Source organism: Chelonia mydas, chromosome 12 (assembly GCF_015237465.2).
Source record: "Chelonia mydas isolate rCheMyd1 chromosome 12, rCheMyd1.pri.v2, whole genome shotgun sequence".
Taxonomy (NCBI): domain Eukaryota; kingdom Metazoa; phylum Chordata; order Testudines; family Cheloniidae; genus Chelonia; species Chelonia mydas.
In genome coordinates, this window is record NC_051252.2 from 10,689,426 (window position 1) to 10,716,285 (window position 26,860).

At 38.5% G+C, this 26,860-nt stretch overlaps 1 protein-coding gene across 7 annotated transcripts in view; it reads right to left on the bottom strand.

Moving 5' to 3' along the window:
• DUS2 (dihydrouridine synthase 2) overlaps positions 1 to 26,860 on the bottom strand; it is a 54,827-nt gene that overhangs the window by 13,088 nt on the left and 14,879 nt on the right. For 3 of the 7 annotated variants that reach the window (XM_043526334.1, XM_043526332.1, XM_043526333.1), the window contains 9 exons: positions 21,485 to 21,576; positions 19,997 to 20,040; positions 18,878 to 18,938; positions 12,382 to 12,429; positions 9,111 to 9,176; positions 4,539 to 4,609; positions 3,894 to 3,980; positions 2,240 to 2,408; positions 1,428 to 1,661 (listed from right to left, as the gene is read on the bottom strand). In XM_043526334.1, the coding sequence (XP_043382269.1) occupies positions 1,428 to 1,661; positions 2,240 to 2,408; positions 3,894 to 3,980; positions 4,539 to 4,609; positions 9,111 to 9,176; positions 12,382 to 12,429; positions 18,878 to 18,938; positions 19,997 to 20,040; positions 21,485 to 21,576 (872 nt within the window). Of the gene's footprint in view, positions 1 to 1,427; positions 1,662 to 2,239; positions 2,409 to 3,893; positions 3,981 to 4,538; positions 4,610 to 9,110; positions 9,177 to 12,381; positions 12,430 to 16,154; positions 16,178 to 18,877; positions 18,939 to 19,996; positions 20,041 to 21,484; positions 21,577 to 23,954; positions 23,993 to 26,860 lie in introns of those variants that run through there. The other 4 variants (XM_043526336.1, XM_043526335.1, XM_043526337.1 and 1 more) reach the window with 4 other exon arrangements.

Here is a 26,860-nt window from a genome sequence, read left to right on the forward strand (position 1 = left end):
TTCAGAAGTATGAGCTGTATTGTAAATTCTGCTTTAGGAATAATCTTTGGTATTTAACTGCGTAACACAGGCAACTCAACAGACTGGGCCAAATTAATCTCTGATTTAACACCAATGACAATGGAACTAATAGCACAAATGGATTGGCACACCTTTTGTAGGGCTGAAAATATATTTCTTTATTATGCATTTTCGCTGCTGTACAACATTGCAGGCAGTAAGGTTGACTTGAAGAGACTGGCGCATGTTACCTTGGTGATTTTTTTCTTGAAGGACATCCTTGATAGAAGTGAATGTGCACCAACCTGCTTTCTTTCTTCACGAGAGTTCACCTTCCTGATCGTGGCGCATATTAATTTCTTGGCCCAAACATACATATTGGTCAACTTCTTCTATTTGTTCTCCCTTGATTGTTATTTGGGCTTTTGGCAAGGTAACAGACAGCATACATTTTGTTTTGGAGCATTTAATTTTCAGTCCGACTTGGCTACTTTTTGTGTTGAGTTCGCGCATATTTTCTGTAGTTTGACAGTATTTTCACACAATACCTTCAGCTCAGCTACTGCCAGCAATGTTGTACAGCAGCAAAACATGGGCACTGACGAAGACAGCAGAGCAGCAACTGTCTGTCACGGAGATGGTGATGGAAAGAAGAATTCTGGGAATTTCAATCCACAACCGAGTCCCCAGTGAAGTGATCAGACAGCAGAGTGGAAGGCAGGATGTCGTCACTGAGAGCAGGCATATTAAAATGCGATAGGCCTGGAATACAGCGCGGCTCACTGATAATCAATGGACTGCAGCTGTTGCTGAGTGCTACCCACAGGAACCGAAACAACCACTCAGTCGACCTCCAAAGAGATGGGAAGATTTTATTGTGAAAAGACATGGCGGCACAAGGAGAAGGAAGACCACGATACGAGCAGAATGAAAGACGTGTTGTGATCGGCGCAATCTATACGAGGGCTGAAGGACTGATCGATCAAGGTGATGATGCATTTTAGGCCTTAAACTTATTTTAAATTGAACTTTTCTAGATTTTTAGCATGTAGTTTTTTTCATGATGGTTACAAAATTGAATAAGAAAAAAAGTAAGACACTGAAGTCCTATTCTTTTAATCTGTTTTTTTAAAAAATATGCATCTGTGATAGGGCCTTCAGTGGCCGGGCACCCTAGTGGCTAAATCATTGGTTAGGGGCTGGAGGAGGGGACCTGCCCTCCTTTCCCTCAGGTCCTGGCTCAGAGTCCTGGGCCACTCACACCCCTTGATAGGGGAGATGGATCTTGCGCCCAGCCATGAGGTGGGGGGGCTCAGGACCTGGTGTCTCCCTATGTAAGTCCTTAAGTTTGGGGAGTGGCCCTGCTAGTCCAGTTTCCCCACAGTTGGGGCTTTGCGGTAGATTCCCCTTGGCAGGGGAAGACTTACTTGCTTCCAGTGGCTCCATTGGCAGGCAGGTTGCGTCTCTGCCTTCAGGCAGACACACAGAGAGCTCCTGCCTCTTTGCCAGTCAGCCCCTGACTGAGCCAGGCTCCCCTCTTTTCTTCCCTTTCCAGGACTGGCATTGGCTGCAGGTATAAGGGGCGGGTCTAGCTGAACCCACAGGTTTTCTTTAACCCCTGCTGTGCCTGGCAGCCGTATCTCTGCTCCTTCACAGCAACTCTGTCAATAAAATGGTAGATGGCCCACCAATTGCACTATAATGAAACAGCTGACTGAACAACCTTCTCTGTGCTTTTCTGCCATTTGAAAAAACCTTAACATTTTCTAGAAGAGGAAAATAATTCTCTAGAGTAGTTTAAATGACTTTAGAAAACTGTGAAACTCTGCAGCCTTCCTAGACAGAACTCATCTTACTATTCCTACTCCATTCAATATCACATTCACTGTTGTAGCATTCACAACATTGGCAGTAGTTCTGCATAAGTGCAGAGATTTTTGAGGGCATCCCAAAAGCCTGAGAAATCTTTCTAAAACCTGGGCATCAAGAACGAGAATAGGCAAGCACAGTATGTAACAAAACAAAACAAAATATTTACTGTATACTAGACAAAAAATTCAATGATGTAGTCACTGAAAAGTTGGTAAAAATTGTAATAGTTTTCATCTCATGCAATACGCAAAAATATTACAGGAGCTTTACTAATTGAAAAACAATGAGGAATTAAAGACACCCTACACAAACTTGGGTTAACATCTCTAAACTATGTTAATTACAGGTAAAATCTTCCCAAACGTACGTATTTGATGTATTCTTGCATGACTTCCTTCAAGGGACAAAGGCCTTCTCTTCTGAAGATGGATGGGTTCCACATGGCAGCACGAGCTATCATTACCGATGAAGCACCTGCTGCTTGTTGGAAGGCTTCAATGTCAGTATATTCTTTGATGAAGTCATGAGATCCTCCACTGAAAATGAACATCTTTGTTATGATTAACAATGATTAACATGACACCACCATGCAGAAAACAGTGTATTCTGCGCATTAATAGAGCTGGGCACGCATGACAATACAGAAGGCTTATGGACTGTCATGTTATTCATTGTTGGTATAATCTATTTAGGAAATCAGCACCACTCTGGGAGAATGGATGGCTTAGAGCAGTGGTGGGCAATCTGCGCCCCATCACTGGCTTAAAGGATTATTAGTAATGGGATATGAAAGCCTTCCAAAGTCAGACCAGGCCAGTAGTGACCAAAAGTTATTAGCATCTGATGACTGATTGGTAGGCAGCCTCTGTAAAATGAGTTCGGTGGTACCAATCCAGTTTCTAGTGAACAGTTCTCCTTAACTCAAGACATCCCCCAATAAGCATAAATTGGCTTAGTTTCCCTAAAGGAGACAAGCGCTGATTTTGTATGTGCCACCTTCATTAGCTACACAATAGGTTTTAAAAGTCAGCTGTTCTGGAAAGAGAATGCTGTTTGGTGGCCTGTGCAAAATGAATTTGAAGATCTTAGTTCAATTCCCAGTGGATCAGGTGCACCTCCAAACCTGGTACCCCTTGTTGGTAATTGTAGTAGAAAGGACTAACATTGAATGAGCATAGGCTCAAGTCTGAGGCAAATGGGCAGGGGAACAGTGAGTAAAAAGCGTGCTCTGCCTCTAGTTACGCTGTACCATGTACTATGGCTAGAAAACATCATTTTCTAACATTATCAATCTAAAGCTAAAAATAATTTAAAATCCTGTTTTCCCCTCTCAACAATTTTCTAACTGTAACAGAACACTCTAACTCACTTTGAAGGTGGACTAAAACTAGTCATAAAAATTCTTCAGGGTCCCCTTAAATGAAGAGCTACTGTTAATTTTGACATATAGGAAAGTTACCCAACATTTTGATAAGAAACCAGAGCTCCCACAGCCAGGTGTACTTTGGGGAAATATATCTCGGCAACAGGGGGCTTTGGAAGGCTGTGGCACTGGTTTCAAGGCCTAGGCGATCAGTGAGTGGGGTCCTGTTGCCCAGGGAGAAGTCTGCACCAGGGAGAGTGCCTGAGAAACCCAGAGCTAGGAACAGTAATCAGTCACTACCCAGATGGCTTAGAAGCACATAGAATTCAGCCATTGGATTCAAAACAGAACACTGGTGTCTGCCCAGAGAGGAGGAGGACTGGGCCATGTCATGACACAATACTAGTGGTGTTCACAGCATAATAATTAAGGAGCCCTTTTTGCACTAAAACAAAGACAGTGACATTTCAGATCACAAACTTTGAATACCAAAGCCTCACTCTAACCTTGTGATTTGACAACAGATGTAATTATCTCATTTGCCCTATATAACGAGACCTTTAGTTTCCTGCACTTAATCCCTTCTTGCTCAGTTAGATTTCCTTGGCATAATGTCTACTGCTAGACATGGATACCTTAAAATGACCATCTAACTTACTTTGCTATTACAGGAATAGAGACTGCCTCAGAGATGGCTTTGATCACTTCACAGTGGACAGGATGTTGAGGCCTCTCCTCCTTCTTCCTTTGCAACACAGAAAGAAAAAGACAAGATCAAAGATTTCTAGTGGAAATTGTGCATAAGTAAACTCTTAGCAGACAATTCCAGTCCTGCAGTGACAAACCTAGTCAGTCTCAGTTTACGTTCATATGCAAGGTGTAAAACTGCGTCACATGAAACACACCTTGAAAAATATTGCTATTTTGGTTCCCTGTGCAGGTGAAGCAGCTAATGTTTGGGGTGCACAGCTGTACACCTCACACACCTGAGAATTAAAATCTAGCATGCAACTATTTAATTCCTTTAATGTTAGATAATTTTTCCCTTCTATTTGGTTTTACCAAGGCTAAGATTTTAGAAGAACAGAAGCATAAAGTTAATCTGCTAAATCTCTATTTATGCTCCTGAATAAGAAGCCTAATGTAGAAAGTACTAAGCACCCAGCTGCTGTCATTGAAATCAGAACCACTTCCCTGCAGCTGAACTAGACAAGGTGAAGTAAATTTGCTAGCCCTAGTTTATTTCTCTCTACCTGCCAACAAATAACAGTAATAATAATTCTTTCCACACAAACATATTTACCTTCCATGGACTGCAATGGCAGCAACACCAGTCTTTTCTATCCTCTTCACCAGGCTTATAGTGTCTTCAAGCTAACGAGGGAAAAAACAGAACACATGTTATTTTAGTTTGATGGAGGAAGAGCTCTTCATCACATGATCATTATACAAACACATGCAGGAAATCTGTTCTCCCATCGAAGTGTACACAATTCTTATATTACAACAATCATACCCAAGATGAAGATAACCCTTAATATAAGCTTTACTGAGAACTATTTATTATGGCTAAAACAGGATTCCAGTCATGCCATTTTTAATATGAATTAGAAATTACAGCTTAAAAACCTGCTTGACCCAGGGAATACAACATTTGAGACTATTTCCCTTCACACGTCTCTGGGTTGTCTTTTAAAAGATATAAAAACACACTTGATTGGCAGGTACTATTTCACTGAATATGCTATAAGACATATATACTGCATCTTGGATGGAAGAGATATCACTCACATCTATTCATGCATGAAATATTCACAAACATTTCCCTAGGATAGATGTTGAAAAATGCCCCCCATGACTGAAGAATTTGATTAATATCCATACATTACCGGTTGTCTCATGAAATAAAGAAAAAAAACAACCCTTCTATTCCTTCAAAGAGAAAACATGAGCCTAATGAATGACAGATGGAATTCAGGACATCGCCAATTTATTTTGCTATGTGCAATTATGCAGCTTTTAGAAAAAGCAAAGGATTCACCTTCTTTTCAGATGTTGGGCTAGTAGACTGTGGTTCATCTGAAAGTACAATAGAACCTCAGAGTTACAAACACCAGAGTTACGAATTGACCAGTCAATCACGCACCTCATTTGGAACCGGAAGTACACAATCAGGCAGCAGCAGACTTCCTCCCCCCCCTCCAAAGTAAATACAGTACAGTATTGTGTTAAACATAAACTACTAAAAAAAAAGGTGAAGGTGGGGGAAGAAGCAGCATTTTCAAAGCTATATTAAGTCAATGTTCAGTTATAAACTTTTGAAAGAACAACCATAACGTTTTGTTCAGAGTTACAAACAACCTCCATTTCCAAGGTGTTCATGTCTCTGAGGTTCTACTGTAGCACATTCAGCCTTTGGGAGAAGCAGATGGCACGGACGTAGAGACAGATGCTCACTTCCTGTTCTGCTGGAAGATACATGCTAGGCAAACCAGCTTGAAACAAGAAGGAAGAGAATCTAGGACAGTTCAAAGTGAAAAGGGAACATGCTAGTTCTTTGATCTCATGATTGTAGAGGGGGCTGTGGTGAACAATCAGCTGAACATGAGTTAGTTCCCAGTGCGATTCTGTGACCAAAAAGGCAAATGTGATCCCTGAATGCATAAACAGGGGAGTCTCAAGTAGGTTCTCTCTGTATTTGGCACTGGTACGACCATGGCTGGAATACAATGTCCAGTTCCAGGGTTCACAATTCAAGAAGGATGTGGATAAATTGGAGATGGTTCAGAGAAGAATCACAAGAATGATTAAAGGATTAGAAAGCTTGGCTTACAATGATATACTAAAGGAGATCATTTTTTTACCTTAATAAAGAGAAGGTTAAGGGGTGACTTGATTACAGTCTGTAAATACCAACATGGGGAATAAATATTTAATCATAAACTCTTCAATCTAGCAGAAAAAGGTATAACACGATCCAATGGCTGGAAGTTGAAGCTAGGCAAATTCATACTGGAAATAAGATGTACACTGTTACCAGTGAGAGTAATTAACCATTAACCACATGTGACGTTGCGCCCCATAATGCTTTATGGGAATATGCTTATGAATGTGTATATGACATAACTGGAATACGTTTTTATGCTACATATGCCATGTAACATCTCTCTGTAAAGGTTATGATCTACTGAATATATTCATCCTATGTGTATGCATGTGTCATTTTTGTACTCGAAGTTATGAATATTGGCTGTATACTTGTTTAATTTTAAATAGCCTCAGTGAAGCAGTTGGTCAGCTTCCTGAGAAAAGACTGTTTTCAGTAAGTGCCCGATCAAGAAGCCCTTAAGCCAACAATGAACTTGGAGACGCCAATCTAAGCTTTCCCAGGACTGTGGCTTGGCTGGTAAGGAACTCAGTCATGCATGGACATGTGACTTGCCCATGTGACTCCAAAACTCCATTTTGTGGCTGGATTCTACACTGGGGGAGGGAGGAGCGTCCACCAACAAGAGGAAGTCTATTTAAACCCCTGGGAGACCCCTCCATTTTGTCTTCAGCTGGCTCAAGAGATAGCCTCTCCACCCCCAAAGGATACCAGAAGGAAACTGGAACAAAGGACAGTAACTACAGGGGGTGCGAGTGATTGCTGGACCCAGACTAGAAGGAGACTAGTCTGTAAAAGGAAGCTTACTGGAACATCTCTGAGGGTGAGGTTTTATCTGTTTTCAGTTTTCTTACTGTATTAGGCATAGAATTGCTGTGTTTTATTTTATTTTGTTTGGTAATTTATTTTGTTCTGTCTGTTCCTACTGGGAACCACTTAAATCCTACTTTCTGTATTTAATAGAATCACTTTTTACTTATTATTTAACTCAGAGTATGTATTAATACCGGGGGGGGGGGGGCAAGAGGGGGGGCAAAAAGCTGTGCATCTCTATCAGTGTTATAGAAGGCAAACAATTTATGAGTTTACCCTGTATAAGCTTTATACAGGGTAAAATGGATTTATTTGGGGTTTGGACCCCATTGGGAGTTGGGCATCTGAGTGTTAGAGACAGGAACATTTCTTAAGCTGCTTTCCATTAAGCCTGCAGTTTGAGAGATGTGGTTCAGACCTGGATCCGTGTCTGTAGCCGGCAAGCGTGTCTGGCACAACCAGGCAGGGTTTTGGAGTCCCAAACTGGCAGGGAAAGCAGGGGGAGAAGTAGTCTTGGCACATCAGTTGGCAGCCCCAAGGGGGTTTCTGTGATCTAACCCGTCACACAACATACCAAGGGTTCTGGTGGATTCTCCATCACTGATAATTTTAAAATCAAGATTGGGTGTTGTTCTCAACAATATGCTCTAGGAATTATTTTGGGGGAAGTTCTACGGAGTGTGCTACACAAGAGGTCAGACTAGATCATCAAAATGGTCCCTTCTGGCCTTGAAATCTATGAAGATTGTTGAAGATAAAAAGTATTAAAGTAAAATCAGCGTATGCATGATTTTAAAGAATGTGTACAGGCCTAATCTGTGCATGCAATCACTGATTGCACATACATCAGATATTTTTACACAACTAGTTACACATTTGTCCATATATACATACATTCAATTTGCATGTGCAGTCACAATAACTATGCACATAATTAGGCAGTAATTTGCAAAATAACCAGATGCAATTACCAAAGGGAAGACAAATTGACTATTGGAGCTTAAAAACTCTATTCTACACAAAAGAAATTAGTGACTAAAAAGTAAATTCTAACCAACTGCATCATCAAGGACAGTGTTCTGAGTGAGATTGTTAATGCTGTGGAGTTTGTGGAGAAAGTCAGTAGTATCTTGGAGGAAGCCGGCACTTTGTGTGGTGAGTGGTTTGAGGATGGTTTCTATGAGTCTCGATATTTCTTTAGTAAGAGTGCCAGGGCCAGATTAGATGGATCTCTCTGGGTTTCCTTGTTTGTGCATCTTGGGAAAAACAGAGAAGATCCCCTGAGTTGGGATCATGGGGACGAGGTTGTAGAGTTTCTCTCGGAATTGTTTGAGGAAGGATTTGATGACATCCTTAAATTCCTGGGTAAACTGTGGTGTGGGGTCTACTCTGAGTTCTTGATAGTAGGTGGAGAGTCAGACAGTTGCTGGTTGGCCTTGCTAAAGAACGCATCACAATGGAGGACTATGATGGTGAACCTTTTGTCTGCTGGTTTAATCACTATCTGGTGGTTGAGTTTCAGAGACTGTACAGCTGTCCTCTCAGCAGTGGAAAGATTGTGACGGATGTGATGTATGTTAAGGATATCCTTGTCAATTTTTTTCCGGAAGCAATCAATGTAATGAGTAAGAGTGTGGTGGTCCGCTGTGGGGTGTCCAGTCAAGTGATTTTTTTTTTCTTATGACTGTCGGTGGGGATGTGGTAATTGTGGCATCTTCATTGTTGTGAAAAAATTCTTTAAGGCTGAGTCAGCAAAATTCTTCATCATGAATGGTCCCTTGAAATATGTGTTAACTACTTATGCTAAACAATCTGTTCCACCTTGTATTTACTGTGACATTGAGTACATTACCTAGACCTAAAGAGCAGCTCTGTGTAAGGTTGATAGCTTGTATCGCTCACCAACTGAAGTTGGTCCAATAAAAGATATTACTGCAACCATCTTGCCTCTCTAAAAAATTCACTGTCAGTTACGTTGGGCTTATCTACCAGTGGAATTGTCCTATTGTGTCAATGTGTGGACACTCTTATTTCAAAATAAAAGTACATGTTTCTGTATCTCTTAATCCACTGGGGTAAAATCAGTTAAAATTTCATTGTATGGTCTATGGTATTCTAATCTGGCTCCAAGGGTTAACATTAACTGGAACAAAGCATTATAAAACAGATTCTTACCGAAGGCAAGATTCGGATTTTGCAGGTCACTGGTTTACAAATTCCTTTAACCAAGGTACTCAGAATCTAAACAAAGGAGGGGATAAATACTGTTACAGAAGCAACATGAGTAAATCTTGCTCTGTTGAACATATAAAGACATTTGAACACTTCTCGAAAGAAAAATATATAAAGGTCCCTATATGGAATGTTGCTTTTTACAATACATTTATTTAAAGTTTATATGCCAGTTGTGCACCCACCTTATAGTAATTTCATCTAGACCACATTTCCCTAGTTTGCTTTTGAGAATGTCATGTGGGACTTTTTCAAAAGCCTTACTAAAAACAAAATATATCACATTTACTACTTGCACTTATTCACTAGACCAGTAACCCTGCCAAAGAAGGAAATTAGGTTGGTTTGGCATGATTTGCTCTTGAAAAATCCATGCTGGCTATTCCTAATAATTGTATTATCCTCTAGATGCTTACAAATTCATTGTTTCATAATTTGTCCTGGTGTCGTTCCAGGTATCAAAGTTAGGCTGACTGGTCAGTAATTCCTCGGGTCCTCTTTGTCCCTCTTTTAAAAGATAGGTACTATGTTTGCCCTTCTTCAGTCTTCTGGAACTTCACTCATCCTCCATGAGTTCTCAAAAGTAAAAGCTAACAGTTCCGAGATTGCTTCAGCTAGTTCCTTAAGTACACTAGGATGAATTTCATCAAGCCCTGCTAACTTGAATACATCTAACTTACCTAAATATTCTTTATCCTGTTCTTTCCTTATTTTGGCTTGAGTTCCTTCCCCCTTTTTAATATTAGTATCTGGTCACCATTAATCCTTCTAGTGAAGACTGAAGCAAAAGAGGCATTAAAAACTTCAGCCTTCGTGATATCATCAATTATTAGCTCTCCTTCCCAGTAAGTAGAAAACCTATTCTTTTGTTCGTCTCTCTTTTACTCCTAACGTATTTTTAAAAGTCTCATCTTATTGCCTTTTATGTCCCTTGCGAGGTGTAACACACTTTGTGCCTTAGCCTTTGATTTTTTCCACTACATGCTTGTGCTATTCTTTTGTACTTTTTGTAGGATTCCTTTCTAATTTTCAGGTCATTAAAGCACTACTTATGGAGCCATATTGGCCTTTACTGTTCTTCCTATCTATTGCATTGGGATAGTTTGCAGCTGTGCCTCTAATATCGTCTCCTTGAGAAACTGCCAGCTCTCCTGAACTCTTTTTTCCCTTTAATTTTCTTCTCATGGGACTTTACCCACCAGCTCCCTGGGTTTGTTCAAGTCTGCTTCTTTTGAAGTCCATTGTCCTTAGGTCAAACCTCCATAACAACAGGGTGGGAGCTATCTAGGCCAGCCTTTGGATCAAGGTCAAATATTGAGGAACAGATTTAATTCAAATACCTGGTAAGAAATATTGATTGCATATACTGAAGATAACAGGTGCAAAGGTTATAATTTTAAATGGCAATGGCAAGCTGCTACTAAGTCATCCCTTCAGTCACCCGACATGAGAAAAATGTTTTTACACTACACATTAAAAGGTAACCTGTGTGTCTAAACTGAAGACACCCAATAGCAATAAAAGTAGAAGAACTTCTTGCAACACACTTTAGAAGCAATCAACCCATCTGCCCTTCAGTAAATAGACAACATTTTTATCAGCCTATGAAGCTTGCTTGCATAAACTTGCATCTTCCCTGTCAAGAAGAGTGCTCTGACTCAGACAGAGACAAAATTATTGGCCAGATAAGGACTGCAACACATTTTTGGTTGTGTGAGATTAAACACTTTGGACTGAGGTTTCATCTCCCTTACACACAAAAGTACTAATCACTAAATCCTGACAGTTTTATCTCCATATTCTCTCTATTACTACTGTTAAAACCTTTGGTGGATTCTCTGTCACTTGATGTCTTTAAATCATAATTTGAGGACTTCAGTAATTCAGCCAGAGGTTAAGGGTCTCTTACAGGAGTGCGTGGGGATGAGTTCTGTGGCCTGCAATGCGCAGGAGGTCAAACTAGATGATCATGATGGTCCCTTCTGGCCTTAAAGTCCACGAGTGTAAAACTTCATCTCATGCCTTACTTACTGCAACCTCTCCCACTCCGGTCTTTTCCACATTCCCCTAGTGGGTAGAGCACTGAACTGGAACTCAGATCTCTGTACTAGTCCCAGCTCTGCCATGACACGTCACCGCTGTGCCTCAGTGTCCCAGTTTGCAAAATGGGGATAAGGATACTGATCTCCTTCTTAAGGTGCTTTCAGATCAGTCCCCTTGCTCTGCTTCCTCTGACTGCTGGAAGAGAAAGGGATAGCCCCGTGTACTTAATTCCCCAAACTCTTGCCTTGAATGGAGCCATACACTTGCTTGAGAAAGCTCCCTCCTACTCTACCGCCTGTTTCCTGTCTGTCACCCCACTCCTAACCAACTACTGGATGGAAAGGAACTACACTCTGACTTTCAGGAGGGATCCCAACAGCACCCTTTCTTCATACCAAACCATATGCTCAGTGTGTACTCCTGTGATTTACATTCTAAACGTTTTGCCTGAGGCAGAGGAAAAGAGGAGTCCACTGCCCAGACCCTTACCTGACAAAAGCCACATGGAGAGCCGAACAAGGCCATTCAATGTCACTGCTCAAAAGGTAATTTGTAACTTTTTGTTGGCATGTGGAACTATAGTTTAAACACATCAGCTAAGGTCGATTGCTATCATATAGAAGCAATTTGACTGACATTTAAGGAATGTTATATTTTCACTTGAATATACTCAGTTTTCCCACTACTCCTCATTGAGCCAAATCTTAAGGCTATATAAAAGAGTTCTTGCAGAGCTCTCCCAACGTGTAAGCCATTGAAAACTAAACATTGTAAAGCTACTCAGGGGCAGGGACTGTGTCATGCTGTTGTTAAGTGTTTGCTGTGCTTTGTGCTAGAACTAAACTAAAAATAAAAGGTTGTCAATGACCAGAAAAACAGAAAATCCAACTACAGCACCAAAAGGTGCAAGTTTAAAAATTGAAAAGGAAGTCAGCAGCAATATTGTTGTTCCTGTGGCTATAAAGGAAACTAAACCAGCAGTATAATCTAAGTATATTTCATTTGAACCTGCAAAACTTTAGACATTATTCCATCCCTTACTCTCCCATATCTGCTTTTCACACAATTCTCTCTCACTCCATTAAATCCAGCAGCTCAAGAATTACTCAGTTATTGTACATAAGCACCATATTTTCCTAGGCACAATAAAACCAACAAACTGGATACTTACACACTCAATTTTGTCAGGATCAGACAGCAGCGCTGCTCCCATACCTCCCTGGGGAAACACATGGCAATAGAATAAATTACAGACTGGAAAACATTCAAAAAAATCAACACTTTCTTCATTTTGTAAGAAGCATCTTGCCCAACGGGAAACTACAGCAAAACTAAATCCTCCCATACAAGAAAAATGTTTTCATGTAAGCGCGAATTGCTTTGTTTCTTCCTATTAGGTGATAAATTTCATTCATATGTTCTCCCTAGTACCATTCAATTGATTGATGAGCCCTAAATGCCAATGGTCCCAATACAGTCTCCCATACGATGTACCTACACAAAAGGAAGTGGCAGCACAAAACAACTACTAATATTTTTAAAATATAACTTTCCACTCCTCTAATTTGGATGTTCTTCCTCGATCACCCTGTCTATATACACACAGACACCCAGTCAGCTAGCTGTAAGTGTTAACATTAGATCAGTTTGGAAATTTTTGGATGGAATACTTTTCTGTCAGAAAAAGCTGATTCATTGAAATCAAAACCAGGAACACACTGATTGTGGCAAAACTTCCTCCAGAAACCAGGCAGGTTTCCGGTTGTTTTCCTGCTGTCTTGCCTGTCCCCTGTGACAAGCTGTCGGGGAACATGCCAAAAAATTTCTTTTTGCATCTTCTGAAAATAATTTTTTTCAGTATTTCCCTCCTGCAAAATTTTTAATATTTTTGTCCTTTCATCCTGATTAGAAAGATATGAAAGTTTTTCAGGGAAACATTGTTTTCTACCCAGTTCTAGTTAAGACACAGAAGAAAATATTAAGTAAAAGAAAACAACATTGACAATATTATAATGTCGTTTTGTAACTCAATGATGCACCATGGCCCAAAATACTGTGCTGAGAAAATACCACCTTTTTTCAAAAACACAGCAGGAATGGGCGGAGGTGGGAGTGGGAGGACTGGGCAATAGTCAGAGACTGGTGATGAAAACAGAGACATAGAAAAGATTAGGACTGTTTAGTTTAGGGAGAAGATGAACAAAAGGAAGGCACACAAAATAATGTACGGTATAGAGAGGTTCTGATCTACCTTCTCACAATACAAGAGCAAGGGAACAGTCAATGAAATTAAAATGCAACAAGTTTAAAAATAATAAAAGCAAGTATTTGTTTGGAGAATACCTAATTTACTGGTGGACCTCATTGTCACAATGCATTGTCGAAGCCAAGAGTTTAGCAGAATTCAAACAAAAGGATTAGACATTTATACAGATGAGACTATCCATAGTTATAGTAGATAAAACACACGTTTAGAAGGGCTATAAACTCTCATGCTTCAACGGATAAGCCAACAAGTGACCAAAAGGGGTTAAGAAGAAACTTTCCCTAGGAACTGGTTACTCTATAATTTTACACTGTAAGTTTTCTTGCACAGTCTTCTGAGTCATATGATATTGACCACGGTCAGAGCCTAGATAAGGGACTAACTGGAGTATTTAAGTTAAGATGCCTTATTTCAAAGCAACTTCTACGTTCTTATGTTCCTTAAGTCATCAGTGTCCACAGCTAACACAATTTTCAGGATGGGAAAAAGCACTATTTCCCATTAACATCCCCTGCAGAAGGTCACTATGTTTCTTTAGTTCATCTACTATAAAACAGACCTATTGCACAGCACAACTCTACCTTTCTTCCATCTCACTAAGGTCATGTGGCCTAAAATAAACACCTTTCCTTTTCAAACAGTCTGACAAAAAGAAATGTTCCAGAAAACAGGAGTCCTTTCAGACACAAGTATCCTATTCCTGTTGCTTGAAAAACAGAAAAAAGAGCTCTACCTGCACTGCAAAATAGAGTCTGTGCACTATCAAGGTAATACACATTACAGGGACATGTTTGGCAATGTCAGCCTTGGCATTTTTATTATTCCCCACTTTACTGGCAATGTTTTCAAACCAGCTGGAATACTAGAAGGTCTGATTTCAAACAGCTTTCTAAGACTATTCACAGGTTAGCTATAATAAAATACCACAGAAACTGTATCTTTACCTAATGCTTAAAAAATGCTTCATTGTGAACATAATTACTGTATGAGCTACCTTGGTCTGCAAGTCAGAGAGCAAGAGGTAGCTGTTATAGGCTTGATGGTCTTAAGCTTTTAGATGAAAATAGTTAAGGGTTTTTTTAATATGGCTCTAGCTAAATGAACACTGATCAGCAGGTTAAGTCCAGACTTAACACTCACTTATCCCAACATCATAATAATCATATGGTAAAATACTCCACATTCTAATATAAATTATACAGAATGACAATGTTTAATTATTACTTGTGAAGATGTCTTGTCTTTTCAGTCTCTGCAAGATGAAGCCTGAAAGCTACATCTCACAGGAGGTTTATTAACTATGCCAACAGCATTAAGGACAGCAGAATATAGTGTTTTAACACTGTAACCAGGCTCTCTCTCTCTGGAATGAAGTCATAAGTCATTTTGTGTGAGCTTCAGCTCTTTGCTATGACAATCGCTGCAACATTTCTGCATTTTCTTCTGCTTGTGCACCTGACATTAAAGTGGAGCAACATGGCCTGTTAAAAGCTCTATTTATACTTCAGCTGGTTTAGAAATGTCACAAAGTTAAAAATTTAATTTAATGCAAATTAACCTTAGAAGATTTAGGATTATTTTAATGTTGCATGTGTAGGGGTAGTGTTTTGATTTGTTCATTCCCAACATATTTATTAAAACTAACCAGTTACATAAACTCAGGCTTACAAAACTGTCATTAAAGTTTACCTGCCTCGATCTAAATCTGAGCCACTCATCTTTACTATGCCAAGGAGGAAAATATTATACTCATCCATCAAGGAATTTATTTGCCTCAGGAAAGTGGGAAACTATGTTTTGTAAGGTTGATTTAACTAAAATTCTATTTAAAATGTAGTAGTCAATATTGCAGGTCATAATTTACAGAATTCTTTTATATTCAGTGACATATATTCCTACATTTTAAAAAGTTAAGTTTCCTGGGCATGCCACCACTAAAAATCAAGGAAATCACCAGTTAAGCAACATTAAACATCCATACTAGCCTCCCTTCAAGACCATGTCCTTTCAGTAAAATATAAGAGCAAACTTGCAAAATGCTTAAATTAAGAATATGCTTATGTATTTTGCTGGATCGGGGTCAAAATATCCAAAGCACACAAGATTTGCCTATGTTCATATAGTCTTTTGTGCTGGTTTCACTAAATTGGTTTAAAATCTCACCTTAAGTTGATGATACTGAAATTTTTTTATACCTACAAGAATTCAGACCCCACAACAACCTTCCCCTTCCAACATACAATCACCCAAAACCACATATCCATTACCTGAAAATAATGCAAAACCTAAATAAGTCCCCAGCAAAATTAAAATATCTTGCTGATACTCTTCAAACGACACCTGTATATTTAAAGAAGGATCTTACAATTACCATGGAATAGACCAATACAGATTATGTAATTAAAAGACTGCCATAACACACGAACAAGGGATCCAAATTAAGGTTGCACAAGTAACCTGAATTTTGCAATTTCCTAACTTTTGAGTGGGCTAAATGTTCTTGTACCACAGGAAATTACAAACTTTAAAAATTCAGTTTTTAAAAAAGGAAAATTGAAAAAAGCAAATTCCATCATGTGGAACCATATCAGTCATCTCACATAGATCATAAGCAGGGTTGGGACTTTTAGATTCACAGTACAGAGCTCTATTACTTGAGCTATTGGAGCAACTGGTACCTTAATAGTAGGTTGTTATATGTGGCTACCCACTAGAAGGGGAGGAGTTATGAACTTTTCCAGCGTGCTTCACAGCTATCTGCTAAACAAGAGAGTAATGTTGGCACTTTGGAATTCTGGGCTCAATTCTGAAAGAGAGTATTTTGGAACTTATAGTCTCTCCAGCCCTGTTCATCCCCATTTCCCCTTCTGCTCCAATTTCACCTGCATTTAAGTAAGGCTGATTCCTTCTCCATCCTGTTTGGGCAACAGCAGGAAAGCATTCAGAACACAATAGAGAGCATCTATGCCTTCAGATCTTGGGGACTGGGATCACAGCAGCCAGGAAGAGCAACTGCAGGGAAAGTACTGCTCAGGCCCTGCAGACGCAATGTTCAGAAAATTTTGTTGCCAGCTACTAACAAATCCCTACTGAACATGTGCAAATGGTGATTTTCGGAGGTTTATAACTTTGCCAATTTTGGGTGAATGATCATGGGGATCCCAAGGTGAACCCTGCCAAATTTTAAGTCCCTGTTCCAAGCATGGAACTAACGCTTCTCAACAAATTGGGTTGGTTTGGGGTGGGTTTTTTTGGTAGGTTGTTTTTTTTTAATATTAGCAAAACACTTCCTCCTAACTTTGTTCTTGGAAATAGCTGAATCTTTTTTGATGGAACTTTCCAAAAATATTCTGGTTGAGGCAGATGACCAGCATAGAACATTTCAACCTGAAATTTCCAACTGAAAACAGTCTTACAATTAGAAAGCATTAGAAAACCATGACTATAGGCATTGTTACCAGCTGTCTGTGTAACCTATCAATCTTAAAACATTCTCTCTGATTACAACATATTCATTTAATTCAACAATTGAAGATGATGGTAAATTTCTTATTATAGTTTCAAAATGAAAACCACTATCGTGTACAAAAAAATATTTTATCTATTCTTCTCTTGTAAAGAGACGTACCAATTTTGTTCTGAAATATGCTAACACGTATATCCTAAAAATTATGATTATCCACATTTACTTGCAATTTTATAGCAGAAAGAATACTGTTCACAATTCAGCTACAAACTGCTCAAAGGTATCAAAATCTGATTTCCAGAGCCAAAATATATAATCTATATTTAACTTTTTTGTTACTTCTGTCCTTGATATAATTCCACAGGAGAAATATTACCCTGTTATAAATAACCATAAATAGATTAGCATATGAAAATGTCATATGGACAATAGGAACTGATCAAGAATTATATTTTAATGAAATGATCATTCTATTCAAATGTTGTGCTTTTACTGTCTTTAAAATATCATTGATCTCCAGTTAACTGGTTATTTAGCAATCATTTTATTGTTGCTGATTAGTTAAATCACACAAATAATCTTTATCATTTGGTACTAATGAATATTTAGTATTTGTTTAATATTAATGAGCTGTAAATATGAACATGAAATTTTCCTCCTCAATAAAATAGATTTTTGGTTCTGAGAAAGAGAGCATTAATTCTATTTGCTATCTCTTCATTTAATAAAATAATTTTTATATGAAGCATTTTGAGGTGTTCCTTTTTCATGTTAAGAGTGGAATAAATATTAGTTTTTTCTTTTATAACTGACAGTGGTAACAGCAACTAAAATACCAGTCAATGTTAATGCTAATTCTGATATCTAGCTAAAGGATGCTGTAAGTCAGACTCTTTTGCATCACCCTGCTACAATAGAAATGATCCAAAATCCCAATATATTTCACTTAAAGGAAGTTGAAATACCAAACTAAATTTCTTTAGCCAACAACGATAACCAGAAGGCTAAGATTTTGGGTTTTGTAACCCTCCAATAGAGAACTGATATGCACTGAAATCAGGGGTCACTTAACACCTCTGTCCCCTATCCCCAGAAGCATTATATCTACTTGGAGCAAAGCTTCCCTGCTTTTCTGTTCATGCAACAAGCTAATTATTCCTGTCAATAGGTTGGCCTGATGTACAGCCACCATGTGCAGCTTTCTGAACCCGTGGCATCCCTAAAGATGAAATATTGTTTAAGCTGAAAAGAACCTTCCAATTATGATGCCATGCTGGAGAGCATTCTGGCAGCCTTTCATTCAGCCTAAGTGAGGGAGCAACGAAATTCCCTTTTGTTTAGTGATAATAGGAACAGGGGGATTGATTGAATTGCAGTGGAGGAGGGTAGGGGCACAACAGCAGGTAAGCCAGCAGACAGCGAGAGAAGCACTTTTAACATGGCCCTAGGAGAAAGCCGAGAGAGAGATTCTTTTTGAGCAGAATACTGGTTGGAAAGAGACTTGAAATTCTGTTCAAGGAAACTGCCTCCTCTTTGTTCCTACTGTGTTCAGGGAAAGATGACTGCGTGCACATTTTTTGTAAAAAAGCAGGATTGCACCTAAGAAATACCTGAACTTCATTCTCCTGCTAATTTAAAATAGCCTGCAAGGCCCCAAATTTTGACTAACAAATCAGGGAAAAGGGAGCAACAATAAAATGGTTGGCCTGATGCTTCTAATGGTCTGGACAAATACAGTTGCCCTTATTTTTGAATGTTAAGAGATCACAGTTGCAGCCAAGAATAGAATGACTCATTGCAACTATAAATAATTGAACATTCAAAACAGAGAAAATCAAATAACAACTTGCCAGAACCAGAAAAGCAGAACATGTGTTGCATCCTGTGCCTGTAAGCAGGAAAAGAGAATATTTAAAGGGATTAAAATCAACCTGCCTTAGTAGAATATTCTTTTGGACAGCCCATGTTGATATCAATCCCAGCTACATCATTCTCTCTGAAAAGAAAAGAACAAAAAATCCCCACAAATATTTCAGACTAGAAAAGGAAAAAAGCATCTTGCCAGAGAGCCTGCTTGAGTGAGTTTTCCATCCCCAAGAGGTTTAAATGAGAATTTGAAGTTTGGAGATTTTTTCCAAACCTCTGAATCTTTTCTTTTATCTCCTCACTAGTTTAAATTTTGTGTATATTTATACAGTGGTCTCCAAAACCATTTCAATACGTATATAAGAATTTCATTTGCCTTTATGGAAGAATTCAAAGACTCTTACTGAGTCTTAGGGAACAAACATAGTTAGGATGTTCTCCCTACAAACTCATATCCTGCAAAATATTGTTTTATATCATTTTTCAAAAATAAATAAGAAAAATTTCTCATGATTTCTCAGGTGATCTTATGTGGGTTTAAAAGTTATATTCCTCACCACTGAAGCAAAACTTCTATTGTTTTTCTTCTATTTAACACACATCTGGTTGAGAGCTTTAAAATCACAAACAACACAAGAAATTGGTCAATAGGGCTTTATCAGCAGGTGTGCAGCATCCACGAAAAAAAACACGCTGACAACAGAGACCTGGCATGCCCATTACAAAGTTGCACAGCAGTCACTAGCATGAAAAGTAATTGCTTGAGCAGCTACTGCCTTGAAAAAAAATCATTACTGCTAATGGGAGCAGGAGTACAGCCTGTTCATGCTGTTCCCCCACTGATCTTTCTAGATGGTGAAATCTGCTGCAACTTGCTGAGCAGTTGCTTCAAAGCTTAGTGAAACTTTTGTTTACCCTAGTAGCTCTGCTAATCACACAGGACTCTCATACCTTACTTCTGACCTCTAAAAATATTAATTTCCCCTTGAAAGACTTAACTAACTAACTACCTACCACTACTACTAATAATAATACAAATAAAAAAATACATCAAACTGCATCAATGCCTGGTTTCAAATGATAGCTGCATTTGGATAAAACTGAAAACTAGTCTTTACAAATTAAATTACACCCCAGCAAGCCACAGGGAAAGAAATTATTTTCAGGTAAGATTCTATGAGAACTTACACAAGCTTGGCTACAGCCAAGGCTCTCTCAGCATCTGCTGATCCCTGTGGGGCAAAAAGGATATAATTAATATTTGTTCACTTGATTCTGTTTTATAATAAATGCTTTTGTGTAGATCGGGGTGGCCAACCTGAGCCTGACATGGAGCCAGAATTTACCAATGTACATTGCCAAAGAGCCACTGTAATACGTCAGCAGCCCCCCATCAGCTCCCCAACCCCGCTCCCAGTGCCTCCCACCCACCCGCCAATCAGCACCTCTCCCTCCCTCCCCGCAACTCCTAATCAGCTGTTTCGTGGTGTGCATGAGGCTCTGGGGAGGAGGGGGAGGAGCGAGGGCACTCAAGGCTCAGGGGAGGGGGCAGGAAGGGATGGAGTGGGGGTAGGGCCTGTGGCAGAGCCAGGGGTTGAGCACTGAGCACCCCCTGGCACATTGGAAAGTTGGCATCTGTAGCTCCAGCCCCGGAGTCGGTGCCTATACAAGAAGCCACATATTAACTTCTGAAGAGTCGCATGTGGCTCCGGAGCCACAGCTGGCCACCCCTCGTGTAGATATACACATTTTATACACTTTTTAGAGTGGGTATATGTATAATATGACAGAGATCCACTACTCGGTAGCAAAATTAGTCAGTTAAAGACAAATCTGAAGCCAGCATAGTGTGTGAAGTCAAGAATGTACTTAAATCTTTGCAGGATCAGGGCCCACTATATAACATACATGTTGTCCTGCATTTTAAAAGTCAAAACTGAATTTGTTTTAATCTAATAAAAACATTATATTCACAATAAATATTGTCCCTTTTTCTTCTAAATGTGCAAATCTTAGCTGAACCACCATGACACAGATATGCCTAAACTGAGACCTATGTGACTGTAGCTCTGTAATCCTTGCCCACCAAACCTTGCTTGCGTTGTCTAAAACTTGTATTATCTGGGGCGGGAACAATGTCCTTCTTTCTTCTGTGACTTGTATGGCATTGTGAAATGTTAAACATCACTGTTATTTACAGGATTGACACATGCAAATGAACCAGTTAACTGAATGAATGAACAAGAAAAACAAAAAATGCTGATAAAAAAAGTGTTAAATGTTATTAAAACTACTAAACACAAATGAGGTCTACCTATGAGTTCTATTTAATGAAATTACAAATGATTGTAAGATGACATTTCACTGTAATTTAGTTTTGGTACTAGTATGTTTGAACACATAGCTAAGATGACATGGTGTAGAAATAAGCTACTTCTGTGGCCCACAATATACACATTGGTCACCTATTGTGTGTATGCTTGTATACAATTAGTTTAGAAATCTTGCAATGCACTCAGTGTGAAATTAGAGTCCAGAAAGATTAACACCGGTTGAGAAATCTGGGAGCTGCTTAACATCTGACACAGAGCTACATTTAGACATATCTAAACAGTACAGTGCCAGTAAAATTAATCTTCTTTGATATCAGAAATGTAACTGTTCTTGGTGTCTTACCATTTGAAAGACAACACAATCTCTCTCTCTCACACAGGTTCTGAAAACAACTCTTTCGTTCGGAGCTACGAAGTCCACTGTTTCAAGCACCTCTACGTGAAATAGGATAGAGATACAAAAAATGGGAGAAAATAATATAGCTAAATATAATCACAAAATAAGCCAGGTGAAGCAATTAAAAATATACAATGTGCATATAAAATGAAATTCTACCAAATAAAGCTGTACACCTCACTGTCAGAATCAAAGTTTATTAAGAAACAATGCAGAGTTGAGTCATATATGCAAAATCAACTAGACTGAAAAGTTCATTAGGTTGTCATACAAACTAACAGAACGGACAATTAAGCGTTACAACCAATGCTTCATCCCTCACACAGATATTTGTGAAAAAACAGTGGTTTTAGAATCAGGGCGTGAAATGCAAGACTTACTGCTGAATGTCCTAGTTCACGAGTCTAAACTATTAACTTGATGTTACTGAAATTTTAACAAAACTTGTTTATGAAAGCAGACATAGAAATAAATGAGTTATTTCCCTGAATGGCTAGAGCAGTTCTTCTGCTCTGTCTGTTAGTGATGCACTTTCGCTAGCTTTTCTAAAGACGATGTTATATTGAAATATGTATTTTTTAAAATTCCTTGGTCAATGCTACTAACATAACTGTAAGCTTCTGCAATGCACCTTAAGCCAACCAGGGAGCTGATGCAGAACCAGAGGCAGCCTATTTGGTAGCTGTGCTTACCAACAGGAACTGACATGGACTCTTATCTTCTGCACTGGCTAGTTTCCTAGTCCAGCTTAAGGTACTGATTTGGTTTTTAAAAGCCCTAAATGTCTTACAACCTGACTACTTGAGGGACTGTCCATGTCTCTCTCTCATGCCATACTGATCCACCCACAATCAGCGCAAGAACCTGAACTGGATCTCTCTTGATTTAGAGGAGAAGCTGATGGTAGAGCCTTCATTATGAGGCGGCCTCAGCTTTAAAATCTAGCCTATGTTCTGGAAAAAAACAAAACAAAAAATAGGTCTGTTGATTTTCAGGCCATGCCAAGGCTTTTGGAGAGGGAGAGGCTTAAGGATTAAAGCCTGTGTAACGATGTGTAGTTCCTGGGGTAAACAACAGTCACTAGTTTTATTATTTGCCTTTGTAAGCTATGTCAAAGACACTTGGAACATTAACATTTAGGTTAATAGGTTTAATTTCTTTCAATTTCTAATAAGAGCAAGAAGTATTTTAAAATGTGAACCTTTAATATTCATTAATTTCTCTCACCTTGCACAATGCATGTGAACTAGTCACTTTCACTCTCCAGTTCTCAATCACCAGGCATAACGCTGCAGTGTTGCTTATGGATACCCCAGGAGAATGCTGGACTCCAGACATCTCCTACCGTTACCCTATGCTAGAATTAAAACGACTTGAATCCAATTGAAAAAAATTCAATTTTTTTAAATCTTGTTTTTAGAAAACATTCTGAGCCCAAGCTAACCTGATGGCATCTCCAATTTGTGTAATTTACTGAAAGCATACACAGCATTCTTCCTCTCCCCAAAACACTGCCAGGTCCTCTGGGAAGGACTGCAGCTGTGATTACTACTGCAAAATCCATGTGCTAAATCCAAAAGGATTACGGCAATATTCTAAAACATTTGTGAAGAGAGGTATGGTACAGCAAAACAGTGACTTGTATTAGCCTACAGAAATTACCAGACTCTAAAATTTTCTTGATAAAAGGTCTTAATGAGAATTGCACATGCATTATGAAGCCTTGAATTTAATACAGTGAATTCATTTGAGTATAAAACAATTGAATTTAACTCCATGATCAAGACGAAAACAGACAAGCCACTGAGATGCTGTAAGTAACATTGATTCAATGATTTATTTTTCTACTTGTTCAGACTGAATATTTTTATAGATTATTATATATCAAAATACAGTAACTAATTTTACCTTTTCAAAACTGCTGATATTCCTATATTAAAGTGGCGTGGATCAAATACCTCAAACGTCCCCTTCTCTACTCCCATCATGGGGCCAAATTAAACCATGGTTTAAGTAGGAGCAGTTCCATTTTGGTTTCAATGGGAATAGCACCCACTTATGCCAAGGCTCAATTTGGCCTATGTTCATTAATCTAGGTGAAAGGTTCTAAAAACGTGGCCACAAGCAAATGGCTCTCCTCATCCAGTTTTCCTTAACCACTTGAAGGCAGTCCTCAGGTGCCAAATGCACCCATAAAACACTATACTGGTTCTCATGGAAAATGGCACAAAGGATTCTGAGGTGCAACTGAGGACTGGCTGCAAGTAGTAAATATGGGATCACAGAACAGAAAAAGTGATTCAGTGTGGGTTAGCAGAAGGATAAAAGGTTGAAAAACCATAACTCCAAGTGTTCAAAGTGAAAGCTGTGACTGCATAAATGGTGGAATCTCAAGTAGGAGTAGAGGTTATTTTACCTCAGTGTTAGGCACTGGTGTGACCGCTGCTGGAATACTGTGTCCAGTTCTGGTGTTCACAATTCAACAAGGATGTGGATAAATGGAAGAGGGTTTAGAGAGGAGCCACGAGAATGATTAAAGGATTACAAAACATGCTTTATAGTGAGACTAAAGGAGCTCAACCTAGAGTTTAACAGAGAGAATATTAAGGGGTCACTTGGTTGAAGTTTATACAAGAGGAACAAACATTTAATAATGTGCTCTTCAATCTAGCAGAGAAAGGTATAACACGACCCAATGGTTGGAAGCTGAAGCCTGACAAATTCAAAATTGTAAAAAAGGCAGAAATTTTTTTTAACAGTGGGAGCAATTAACTATTGGAACAATTTAACCAGGGGTTGCAGTGGATTCTCCATCACTGACAATTTTAAAATCAAGACTGGATATTTTTCTAAAAGATATGCCCTAGGAATTATTTTGGGGAAGTTCTACGGCCTGTGTTATATAGGAGATTAAACTAGAGGATCACAATTGCCTTTTCTGGCTTTAATTCCATTAATCTGTAAGTTTGATGGGGGAAAAAAATACAATTTTCTAGCCAATAACTCTCTAATATAAAAATTAGCAAACTGACTCCAAGGTTGAGTTGGAACATTAAAGAATTTTATTATGCAGCAGCAGTTTTCATGTGATTAGCTGACAGATGCCACCTAGAACGTCCTAATGAGAAATCATCATAAATACAGATGAAATAGATCGACATCTGGTGTCAGCAACTAAGGAAAACAAATGTGGTCTTTTAGCAAAAATAAGAATAATATTAGACAAAGTATACTAATACACCACACCATATACAAATTCCTTAGAAGTCATAATTGCCAATTTCACCTGACACCTTTAGGATGAAGGTGCCAGTCCCCCTTTATCTCTTAAGATCCACTTTGAAGGGCAGAAGAGGTGTATAGAGCGTTGTGGGGATCCTTCACACTGGGATGAATCTCATTTCTTGAAAGCATATACTTGTAGACTCAAATTTTATCTGCTTTCAGAAGGGTCAGTTAAGCCCTTCTCATTCAAACTGTTAACATAAACTGGGTCATCTTGTAATGATTTACACAGCAAAATTCATTAGTGCCAACAGGACTATATTAACTATAAATCTATACAGAATGTGTTCCATCCGGTCCATTAATACGTATGCTCTGCCTTGTTTCTAGTCCAGTTCTTCACTCTTTTCATGCAGTCACTACTTATTATTTGAAATGTATGTAGCAGTAGCACCTTAAGGGCAACCAAGTCAGGACCCTATTGCATTAGGCACCGTACAAAAGTGGAAGCCACTATTTTAGTTGACTATTCTGAAACGTAAAAATTGACGTACACCTTTGTCACCCCACTTTCATCTTCAAACAATTCAGGTGCATCTTATCTTTTTTTTCAACTTACTAACTAAAACATAAACATTTATAAAACAAAACAAATCAAGACCCAGTTTGCTACATGTTTACATGATAGTCAAAAATTTCAGCATGTGCTTTTCTGGGTTGTACAGCACCATTACTGTGATATTCACCATTATGTACCTTAAAACAGTATAGAAACTGTAGGTTTTCAGCTTATGAATGGGGAGAGGGGCAAGCCAAATAGCCAAGGCAAGAGCTCAAAAAACTGACCTACACTGAGAATAGCTCTATGTTAAAGACTATTATCCTTGAGTGTCCCTCTGAGCTATCACATTAAAGAAGAGACTGCTTGGTATAGTTATTTGTGAATGTTAGGGGGCTTGATTCTTTCTTTTATACCTCTATAACTAGCTAAATAATAAACATATACCTAAATTCTTAAAGTATAGGCCTTTACAGGCAGGCCTGCATATCTAACAGCGAACATGAATGTTTGTGTGTTCCAAGGTCTGTTCTAATAATTGCCTCTAGGTTTCTCATAAAAAACAACCCAAAGCACATTGTATTTCAGCTTTAATACTTATATCCTTAATCAGAAGACTAACTATATAGGTGATATAGCTCACTGGAGTTCTCCCAATATAAAGTTATTGAGGAGGAAGTTTATTCAGCACCAATGAGTTTGAATATATAAAGATAAAACACAGCATACATTTAATGGAAATAAGTGCATTGAGTGCACTTAAAACCACCTCAGTTTAAATGGTAAAAGTGCACAAAATTGTAAATGCGTTAATTTGAATCTATAATTCAACATAAATGCTTCCAATGTTTCCTCAATAGAGCTGGTCAAAAGTAGAAGTACACTTAAAAGGACTTCAATATTTTCTACAAGAGTTTGTAAGTCATTTTAATTTTGCAGGTTTTGAAATGGAACAATATTTTCTTTGAAAAATGTCAGTTTCAAACATTGTTCTCTTAGTTTAATTTTTCCTTTAACCCCCATTTCACAACCCCACTGTAATTTTCTTCCTTTTTCCTCTCCCCCCACTCTTTTCCTCTTTTTTCCCCCCACCCTTTTTTCCATTTTGCCACTAAAAGGGGAAGGGGAAAAAGGAGAGAATAGGGGGTAACTTTAAAAAATACATTAAAAAGGACTAATTATTTTTCCAGTTCAGTTGAAAACCAGAAAACTTGGAAAAAAAATCCAACATTTTTGGTGCTAATTTTCCATTACAAAAAGGAGATCTTTTTATTAAAACATTTTGCATTCAAAAAATCGACCAGCCCTCGTCTTCAAATTCTATCTGTAAACATTACTAAAAATGCTTTCAGTGCTGTTAGCTGCATACATCCATTGCAAAGCAAGCTGGATTCTATTCTATGTAACGAGACACCAACCAAATTATCAACTAAATTTCAGTTATGGAAACTTTATTACTGTTATAACAGAAAGAACTAAAACCTGACCAAAAAAAAAAAAATCCTCTGTAAACTGAGCAAACTGACCCAGTTGTTGGA